This window comes from Pecten maximus, chromosome 9 (assembly GCF_902652985.1).
Source record: "Pecten maximus chromosome 9, xPecMax1.1, whole genome shotgun sequence".
Classification (NCBI taxonomy): Eukaryota; Metazoa; Mollusca; class Bivalvia; order Pectinida; family Pectinidae; genus Pecten; species Pecten maximus.
This window is the reverse complement of record NC_047023.1, coordinates 22,662,074-22,672,928: the sequence shown is the minus strand read 5'-3', so window position 1 is coordinate 22,672,928 and position 10,855 is coordinate 22,662,074. Positions and strand designations below refer to the sequence as shown.

Sequence of the window (10,855 nt, the reverse complement as noted above, 5' to 3'; positions counted from 1 at the left end):
CAATTTAATAATAAGTTAATTAATCAACATTGATTCATTTATTCTATTATACATTCATTCATTCAGTCAGGCAGTCATTCAGTCAATCAGTCAGTCATTCTTGGACAAACAAGCTGTCAGTAAAGTGAGAGACAGTATCTTGTAGATGTGAAATAATAAGTAATGTTCTATCAAACACTGTTTCCAAGAAAGAGATTCATATAACAGATTCGAAAACACTTAAGGCATCACTGCAAATAATCTAGTGAAAAAACATCACACTCTATGCATTATGGTTCTTTAGAAGAAGGCATTGATCATGTAACAGGAGAGGAGAAAATGTAGCGGCCAGACCGGGGTTCGAACCCGGGACCTCCGAACACTAGCCGGATGCTCTACCAATTGAGCTACCTGGTCACCGGTGATCGACCCAGTCCAGTCCCGCTACACACCTCCCTCCTTTTTTCCAAGTCTTCGCCCTCGAAGACACACGAGACCCTTATACCACCACCGTGGGTATTTTAGTTGGGCGCCAATTTTGTAACAGGAGAGGAGAAAATGTAGCGGCCAGACCGGGGTTCGAACCCGGGACCTCAGAACACTAGCCGGATGCTCTACCAATTGAGCTACCCGGTCACCGGTGATCGACCCAGTCCAGTCCCGCTACAATCATATCAAATGTTTGAGCTGGTCTGTTCACACCAAAATGTACCATTGGAGAATAACACTGAAGGATGGACATTCTATTTCAATTAAAAATGTACACAATCACATGACATTTCAATTTTAGGACTTTTTTCATGTAATAGTACCTCACCAGCTCAACACATTATAAGACTATTACACCCAGACTTCTTTTGCAATGTATTTAGTATTCATGATATTGCTTATGCATAACATCAATTAAAAGTTTTAACAAATTAAGTACTTACACATGGCACTGACAAAAGAAATTAATCACTATTGTTTTTATTAATGTCTTCTCAATATCAAGCTTGGGTATGATTTATAAAAATAATACCCTATGAATACTCTGCAGCAAAACACTTCATTTTACAGAATTACAAATATTAACACAGTTAAAGCATTTAGGCAATATAAAAAGAAATCAAATAAGAAACATCAAAGCACTGTACCATGTACAAACACAAAATTATATATCACATAAACAGATCATGAATAAATAAAGTCATATCTATACATATACATGTATACATTGCACCTACACAATAAAAAGAGCAGACAACTGTTTATATTTTATATCATTATCATATTCCAAATATCAGTAAAAGAGATATTCACTGTCAAAACTGGAATATAAATTCTTGGAAATATCACATATTTCATAAATACAAGTGTTTGTAACACTGACAATTTTTTCAACATTCAAACTTGGGTTAATTCATGATTGTGGAACCTGGAATAGACACAATTTTCAAGTAAAACACTCAAAAAATAATATTGAAGAGTGAAAACACTAATAATTCTAACTAAAGATTGATGAAACGTACTCAAATATGAAGTCTTTGTCCAACCTTACTTTCTTTAAACTAGCTTAACTCATGAAATAGCAGTTTAAAGGAAAAACATCCTCAACAACACCTGCCACATAAGCCTATGTCAAATCTAGTCGCCAGGAATATCATCGTAACGCACCAATAGCTTCAAAGTGTGATTGATCATTGCTTGTCCTACACAAGCCAAAGTAGTCATATCTTCTATTTATTTACCCATTTTAATGAGACTAAATGACGGGCATGCATAAAGGGTACGCTATGTCCATCCCAAAGTTGGTAGAATACATTAAACTAATCTGGACGGCACACTTGATGGAACAGCAAAATCCTAGATAGAAAACGGGTTGATCCAATACCACTATCGGTAGGGCTGTTACATACACCTCCTGGTGGCATGACTGACAAAAAGCTGTTGGATCTAATAACAAGGATTTCAGGGTACACGGCAGGGAATCCAGCAAGGCACGAAAGTCTTTAAGATCTGAAACAAATATTAATTAGATGTCTAAATACTTAGTATTATCAACTAACCATATTCACTATTAGAATAGAATTTTGTTCAAGTTTTTTCAAAAATAATGCAGAGAATAGCCAGTGAAAGATACATAAATGACTTTTTCATTATTAGGCAGTTTTCAAAATGAAAATATTTTTTCTGCTTTTTAAGTGAAAGTGAATTAACCTCTTCATGCAAGCAAATAACTCATTAAGATTTACCTGTCAAATGACCTTTTACCTGTGAAATGTAACATCATAGCCGAGGAATTTGACCTCAAAAACTCTTACCTGAGAAATGCACATGAGCAAATACCTCTTAACCTACCCCGTGATCTCTCAACATTACCTCAGAAATATGAACCAACAACATATTACATGTACCTGAGAAATATAATCCACATAACCTCTTACCTGTGATATGTGATACAATGATGTCATACCTAAGACAAATGTGATTTGTGATGTCTTACCTGAGAAAATGTGTCGCGTAACCTTCCACTGTAATAAATGAGACAACCTTACCTGAAAACCTTGATCTCAATACACCAGTTGCTCTAAGACCCAATTCCTGTAAGGATGGTACACTATCCCAAGGGGCAGTGATGTTCCTGATTTCTGGAGGCATCACTATGGGAACCAATATCTCCTTATAAGGCACCACAAGCTCTACCACACCTGGCAACACTCCAAGTGGGTCACTCCTTCGACAACTGAAGATAGAAACGACAACTCATTTACAGCAATTAATAATGTGAGGAACTATTACTTAGAGACAGTTTCAACTCACAGCAACAATTAATTTATTCACATAGATGTATGTAACCTGTGAAATGTATAAAGGACTGTTACAAATAGCTCATTCACAACCATTTGTAACTATAACTACAGCCATAGTCATTTTGTATACATTCTACAACATGGGGGTCACACTTACGGTGGAGTTCTGACAAAAAAATCTACCAGATATCAATGGAACTTTACTTGCAAAGGTCAAGGTCAACATGTCATATCCTAATTTAGTAGTATGGTATAAGAATGCATATGGTATTCGTTAGTCTAAACGATTCTTACTATCTATCCACTTTAATATACTGTTACAGAGGTAGCAGATATCAAAATAGAATATCAAAATGAATAGATAGTCAGAATCATTCAGATTAGGTAGATCTGTACAGGTACATGTTTTTGCAAAGCTAGTTTCTACCTAAAATAATTATAAACAGAATGCCTACTGTGGTTGGATGGCACAGTGGTGACACACTTGCCTTTCACCTTGGCAACCAGGTTTGATTCCCTGATTGGATGTGAAAAGGCATGGGGTCATCTGCCCTACCAAGTGGGTTTTCTCTGTGTACTCTGGTTTCCACAGTAAGACCACCTCACAAACTTCTGCCCAGGCCAACAAAAGTGATTAATATACAGTTAACAAATGGATTGATACATAAACTTAGTACTCCATAAGTAGTTATTCATGTGTCTTGAAGCTTGAAGGTCAGAGGTCAGCCAATTTCATGTGTTTGAAGCTTGAAGGTCAGAGGTCAGGCAATACCTAATGCTACACCTTATTTTAATGATATCTCCACATTCAATAAATCCTAACATACCTTTGAAAATTCCCAGTATCTATGTGTATCAGCGACAGAGGAAGAATGTGGAGTGCTGGGTTCTTGTCCACCAAGAGGCATCTCAATTTACTGACTCCTTTACTGGCAAAGGCTGTAACAAAAGCCAAGTGAGTTTTATAAAGCATGGCAATATGAATACCTACATTACACTATATAGCCACAGAGAGCAAAATACAGTTTTACGGTCCTGTTATACTGTAAACGTGATTATTTTTGCGGGGAGTTAATTTCGCAATTTCAATATGTAAACTATACGTGTGGGGGTAATTTTCACGATCGAGCCACTTTCACTTGTAGTTCAAGATTACGCAAACTGATATCAAAATAATACGTGGGGGGAATTTTCGTGAACAAAATGAGTCAGGGCGATAAGCGTAAATTTCCCCCTCACGTATATTTCAACGTTTACAGTAACCTACTACTGGACTTGAAGAGGAGGTTAGAAGCTGATCCAGCACTATACATTATAAATAATATAACTCTTTCTAAAATGTCATTCCGACAGTAAAAGTTCAAATTTATGTTTTAGAATCTGTAACATATATCTTTTATCAATCTATTATGACACTAGTATACTGGGTACTGCTAAAGCAATGTATGTCCCCTACCGGCCTTGTCAAAAATAGTTACATTGACCTTGACCTTCACCAAAAGCCCTGAAACTCAAACTTGACTGAGATATTATGGTCCTTTGTAATTGTGTGAAGTTTGATCAAAATCCCTGAAGAAATGAAGCTGCTAGAGCACTGACAAACTTCGGCGTTACAAACATATGTAAAAGACAGACTGAGAAGAAACCTATAGTTCCCCTCCCAGTTTCACCGGTAGGGACTAATAAGCTAGTCATTCTTATTGGCCTGGATAGTGCTGCTCATGCATGCTGGACAACTTCTTGAAATTCTTTGAGGAAATTAGAAGCATCAGAAGAGAATAGTCCTCATAAAAAACTAATAGATTCCAACTAGCTTACTTAGTCAACCCTTTCTGCTGGACTACCAGGAAGTTACATTTTTAAAATTACAAAAAAAAACAAAAAAAAACAGCCGTAACGATAGAGTTAATGCTTAAATCAGAGTGAGGCCCTCCAAGTATATTGGAAAGTTGGCGAGCATGGATCCTATGTAGGAAATGGAATAGCTCAAAGGAAAATATAAATGGTCGCCTGAGGCCAAAGAAATTATATATGTGCTTCCTGTTAAATGTTTGAAAACACAGGGTAGGTAAGGTTTTTTTTTAATACATCATATTTTATAAGGGTTATATAGGAGGGTGATTATGGCTAAAAGCGCTGTTAAAATCTGCTAAAAGAACTGAAAGTTAGACAGAAAAATCTCAACAGGAAACAGATATTTTGGCCTAACACCTTGTCATACATAATCAATAAATCCAACTTCTGTCATCTTGTACCCACTGATCATAAGCTCCCTCAACACCCTAATACCTATCAGTGATTGAAGTTCCTTTACCAGGTAAATTATTTCTACATTTGAATCAAGACTCTGAACATTACTTTGTGGTAAATTTATCAGGTTGTTTCCACAGACGGAGATCTCCGACAAGTTGGTCAATCGCCAGAATTGACGAGGAAGTCCTGTCAGCCTGTTGTAATCCAAGTTAAGTGTAACCAGCTTCTCACACCTACATAAACTGACCGGTAGTATGGACAAGTCATTCCTCATCAGCTCCAATGTCTTAAGGTTACAGAGATCTCCAATACCTATTCACAGAAACACCACGATAAAGTACATGTGATTTACGCAATGAATCACACAAGTACAGTCAGAGATATTTACTGTTAAACTGCAATTAAAAGCAGGTCGTCAAAATCTGATCTGGCTGTTAGCAACTCTCATAACTTTATGAACATAACAAGAGGCCTAATGGGCCTGCATGTATTTGTAATTATAGATAGCATAAAATACTTGAAAATAGGATATTAATCTAAGAGAATTATTCTGCAGTTTATGAACAGCAACATTTTGGGAAGGTTTTATGCATGAAATTCAAGTTTGATCAAAGTCAATCATGTGGACCTGAACCTTAGTATCCCTTCAATCCAGTATGCTTCAAGTGAAATATCATTATCCTGGACATCTTGTTATTTATCAGAACTTGTTCGTAACATTTTATTTACACTGTGACCTTCATATTTAGTCAAGGTCATTCACTGAACAAACTTGACAGCCCTTCTTCCCATATTCTTCTGGCCTAAGAATCATTCAGAAGACATCATGATCATATAAGGATTTGAACACAATTTACCCTTGGAAAGTGGGCCAGGTTAATTTATTTCATATCACACCTGAGATTTTCTTTATCTGAATATTTGTTAACTAAGAAGTGCAATAAGAGTAAAAGACAATAATGATGACATACACATCACGAAGGGCCAATAGGATCCAGAGTGACAAGAAGATGTGTCCGCAAACAACATCATAGAATATAAAAGCTGCATAATTAATCCTAGATTTATGACTTTTTTACTTTCTTTTTTTAAATAGACTTACTTAATGGAAGGCTTGAAAGTTTATTTACTGACACTTGTAGCTTCTGCAGGTTTCTCAGGTGGCCAATGTCAGCTGGTAACCGAGTCAGCTCATTATCACAAAGGTTTAGGGACTCAAGTTTTTTCAGGCAACATATTCCTGTAATGAAATACAAAGATTTATGAACTTTGACCCCTTTCTTTGACAGCATAGTATAGTGTGCGAATAAAATCTCCAATGTTAATTTCTCCAATCGTGACATTCAACTGGAGATACTCAGCAGTTGCTTGGAAAATTAAGGCCTTAAATGAATCTTTTTTAAGAAAATCTGAGCTATTTGGAAGTCATTGTCAAGTTTGTAGGCACACCAAAGTAAAATTTATTGTATCACTTTAATGGTGGGGTAATTAAGGCATCTTGTCTGGGAATAATTCTGAAACTTACCATCAGGGATGACTTTGATATTGTTACTTGGTAAATATCTAAAAATTAAAAAGTATCTTTAAGTTCCATGTCATTGATCTAATTTGTTTATCAGTTACCGTATTCTTCCATCTTATATCAGTACTCAGACAATGTCATCACATTCTCTGCAAATACTTGGTCATTTTCAGAATGCATCTTTTATTTTAACTAACGGTACATATCTTAAAAAACAACAATAATAATTTCATTAGAACCCACAAAAGCACCAATTGAAAGAGGATGTTAATAAAAGATGTTTTTTTTCCTGGGTTTATCGTCCTGTGAACAGCAAGTGTCATTTTAATGCAGGGGTCTCCTTGTAGTAGTTGGTGACTACCTCACTGAACAACATATGGGAGGCCCTGTCACATGTCATCCAGAGCAATAAGGGTAAAGTATCTTGCCGAAATACACAACCATGACAACACAGACCGGTCCCGTTTCTTAGCTTCCCGAGAAACACAAACCGACACGGGTAGGGAGCATCGAACCACTCATCTCGGATCTTCACCTGAGATTACGTGGCCGACGTTCTAACTGACTGAGCTATCATGGCCCCTAATTACAGAAGACAAGGGGAATGATCTTGATTTGCTTAAAGTATTATAAAGATTGACAAAATATAAATACTACTTACAACTCAACTAAACTTGAGAGTTGATTCAAGTTTTCTGGCTGAAAGTAAAGATTTGTAAATTAATGTCAGCAATATTTTGTTAAGCATACTCACTGGATACAAACTTGACTGCTGTTTTTTTCATAATCATCATTATACTGTAAATGATAATATCATTTCTGCTTAATCATATACATGTACATTTAAAGTAAATATTTCTGGAATGTTTGTTGCTATGTAATACAGGGAAGCAATTTTGGTAATTTTTTGTCGCAAAATTTCCATAGTTTTAGCAAATATGGACACCAAGAAATGTTTTCGCTGCTTAATTATAAGCAAAGTGTATATGTGTACATGAAAACAATTTTCAAAGGACATATAAAGTATATATATATGATTTAAAAGTTTTCTAAAGTCTTCATTTCTTTTCCAATGTAAACAATTTTAAAAGGAACTCCATGGAATACATAAAAAGGTATTTCTTTCACATCCAGATAGTTCTATCAAGGTAGGTAATTTCTTGTCAATAAACCACATTGTATTATTGTCATCAAACTGTCATAATAAGGTATTTCAAAACTTGTATGTATTTACAACAATCATGAAACAAGTTTCATTAATTTATATTACAAATAGTTTTTGTTTTAAAGAAACATGATTAAAGCAGTTCAAAGGTATTAGTTGGAATACCAATGTAACCAGACAGGATTTTGGAGAGCCCATAGTTTTTCACAATTGTATGATCAGGAAATTAAACCCTGGCATCTAAGTCAGTGAAAATTGATCAGTGTGTAATAGGAAGGAGTAATGAAAAACACCCCGCCCGTGCCAGGCTTCGAAATAGTGACCTTTTGATCTCCAAGGCCAGCATCCTACCACTAGGCTAATGGGAAATTCTGTGCTAATAAGGTGACATCATACTCTCCACTTTTACAAGTGCAGCATTTAATATTCCACCCACTTATCATTAAAATTCATATGTCCAGCATAATACTTTTCCTGGAGCCACATAAAGATATGACATTAACAAAAGCTCTCAGAAATACAAGTATATCAAGCCTATTGCTTTTCTTAAGTTTTCTCTTCCAGATAAAACAATTTATTTTATAGTAAATTCAAGGGAAATAACTAGAATATGGAACAATGCTATTGTGGTTTTAAAAACGGAGAAACAATGGTTATCATTTCGAGCAAAGAAAAACAATAAGTGAAAGAGTTATTTTTAGACCAATGTTTATAATATATCTGTATCACAATAATATAAATGAACAGGGTTAAACAAAATGTACAATGATAATGTTAATTCTAGTTGGAGGGGAGGGGGAACATATAAGAATGAAAACTGATCACAAAATCACAATACACTGTATAGTTATACCAAACGTATCAGCAGGTTCCTCTTCGCATATATTGTTTTGAGATTCCTGTAGCAGATATCCGACAACAGACATGGGGGGAGATTTTTCAGTCCTTTGTAATTAAGGTGAAGAATGGTGTCCCCCTTCTTGGCATTTTCTAGTTCATCTTTAACATTGGCAAATTCTTCCTCTTCCATTCTCTAAATATCCATTTTTAATCCAAACGATAAGAGCAACTGTAAATTATAAAGTTAAACATTATTTTACTGAAAGTGCAAATAGTTTGTACCATAATGAAAGTGCAATTTTGAACATCATGCTTTAGAATTGCTGTAATTACTTGATCACTGCTACCTTTCTCAGCAGTAGTGTTCATATTAGATTAGAAAGTCTGGTGTTCCTGGTTTGAGTGAAAGCAATTAAAGCAGCTATATATTCTCAAAGAAAAAATATGCCTTCCCATTGGACTGAATGACTCTTACTCAGGGGTGTTTTAATCAATTTAGATTGTGAAAAAATGTACTTAATTCATTTCTTTACTTTGCAATGATTAAGAAATTATGGTAAATTCAATGCAATATATCTTGAACTCAAGCCTAGAAATTCCAAACTCTAGGTGGACATGTATATACAGAATGGCAATTCTTCAGCCCAGTCAAGATCCACTACGCAGTCCTCCCTCCTTTAAAAGTCTTAATTCATGCTGTAAGACACCCAAGATCCTATACCATTTTCCGTAGGTATACATACATGTACCGGTATATCATTGAGTACCATGGCAAATTATATTAATGACTCCTGTTTGCCAATTTGGATCAAAGCAATACTGGTGGGCAGGTAATTAATATAAGTTAAACAGTTATGATTAGAGCATCTGTCTAGAGTTCAGAGGTCAGTCTTGATCTCATGGCCATTGCATACATTTTCGTCTCATGTTACACTACTATAAATACATGTAAGGGTCTCATATTAGAAGGAAACCAGAGTCCAGAGAAAAACAAGGAAGAATGCAGTTACCTAAATAATTCTTTTACTAGGATATTGAATCCTGAACAAATGAAAATCCCATCATAATTCCTTTCCTTTTTTATTTCTTAATTGTTTTTGGAAATTTTGCTGCCCTTTTTCATTCTTTTGGCAATATTCATAGCCAACTTAGCAGTTAACAAATGTCCTCTTTTCAATATGTTACAAAACTTTGATAGCTATTTAGCTGTCTATCAATAACAGGGGATAATCTAGGATTTGGGGAATACTACCCATTATGAAATTAAGGGGAAGGAAGGGCTGTAGTGTCTTGAATTATTCTTTAAATTTTAACATTTTACATCTATTCTTTGCTATATTTCTTTTATATTTCATAAAAATTTGTGGATTTCCTCTGTTTTGAAGAACTTTCCCACACTTTGTGGGATATTTTCTTGATGGGGAATTTGTTTTTATTCAAAGGAGAAAACACCATCAGTGGGGAACGCTATATCTAATGTTGGTAGAAAAATTGATCTAGATCTGGATTAACCAATTACTCCAATAACATTAGAGGTTAACACAACAGGAAACTTTTGACAGGCTGTCATGAACACAGGTACTTTTTGGACATGATTATGATGTTTTTAATTAAAATGTAACATTATAGACGAGTAAATTATTGTATTACAATTGCATGCTTAATTTGTAAAAAAATATATTGTACCTTGGTCTATATAAATACTAATTATAAGGCCAAGGTACGATATATTTTTTTACAAATTTAGCATGCGATTGTAATACAATAAAATGTAACATTTTAATTAAAATCATCATAATCATGTCCACAAGTAGACTTTCTACCTGTGATAGGTATAGGAGTAGATAAACCTCTGAATAAGGACAGAAAATGATCAAAAATAAAACTACCTCGTATTCTATTTTATCAATATAAACATATAAATGTATAGCATACGGGGTATATATCAATCAGGTACGACAGCACCGATAAATCTGGCTATACTGTGATACTATAATCTATTTATATCCATATGAAGCCTGTTCATATGGATATAAATATGTCAAATTACAGATGGTGTTAAAATATCTTGTTTTGCAAAAGAAAATACTCTACACTGCACATTACAATTTTATGTATATTCCCGCTCACAGCTTACTTATTCTGAAGTAGTAAATATCACATATCTTTAAAAATAATCTTAGAATTTAGTTCAATATACGTAAATATTTACAACCAACACTCTCCACAATGTTTTCATCTGGCAACATTCTGCATGTGAATGAGAAGTACGTCAGGGTAAAAAGTGCACAATGTTGAAACGTC

At 34.7% G+C, this 10,855-nt stretch overlaps 1 protein-coding gene across 3 annotated transcripts; it reads right to left on the bottom strand.

Moving 5' to 3' along the window:
* Positions 1 to 546: 546 nt before the first annotated feature.
* LOC117335006 (leucine-rich repeat-containing protein 28-like) lies at positions 547 to 10,825 on the bottom strand. 3 transcript variants are annotated; one of them, XM_033894895.1, is made up of 9 exons: positions 10,767 to 10,825; positions 8,565 to 8,780; positions 7,208 to 7,245; positions 6,550 to 6,587; positions 6,127 to 6,264; positions 5,130 to 5,336; positions 3,599 to 3,710; positions 2,517 to 2,704; positions 547 to 1,977 (listed from the first exon to the last, which is right to left on the bottom strand). In XM_033894895.1, exons 2-9 carry the CDS (start codon positions 8,739 to 8,741, stop codon positions 1,724 to 1,726), a joined length of 1,152 nt encoding a protein of 383 aa, XP_033750786.1. In that variant the 5' UTR covers positions 8,742 to 8,780; positions 10,767 to 10,825; the 3' UTR covers positions 547 to 1,723. The 3 variants fall into 3 exon arrangements, with proteins under 3 accessions (XP_033750786.1, XP_033750787.1, XP_033750785.1); XM_033894896.1 differs by having other exon boundaries at positions 10,764 to 10,823; XM_033894894.1 differs by lacking the exon at positions 10,767 to 10,825 and having other exon boundaries at positions 8,565 to 10,204.
* Between the last annotated feature and the right edge of the window lie 30 nt (positions 10,826 to 10,855).

Bases quoted from the DNA above. Each gene is read 5' to 3' on its own strand.
- LOC117335006 (XM_033894895.1), bottom strand. From the start codon at position 8,741: ATGGAAGAGGAAGAATTTGCCAATGTTAAAGATGAACTAGAAAATGCC. The intron at 5,337-6,126 runs GTAAGTCTATTT...TTCTGTGAATAG, and splicing joins ACTTTCAAGCCTTCCATTAA to GTATTGGAGATCTCTGTAAC. The intron at 2,705-3,598 runs GTATGTTAGGAT...TTCTATCTTCAG, and splicing joins GATACTGGGAATTTTCAAAG to TTGTCGAAGGAGTGACCCAC.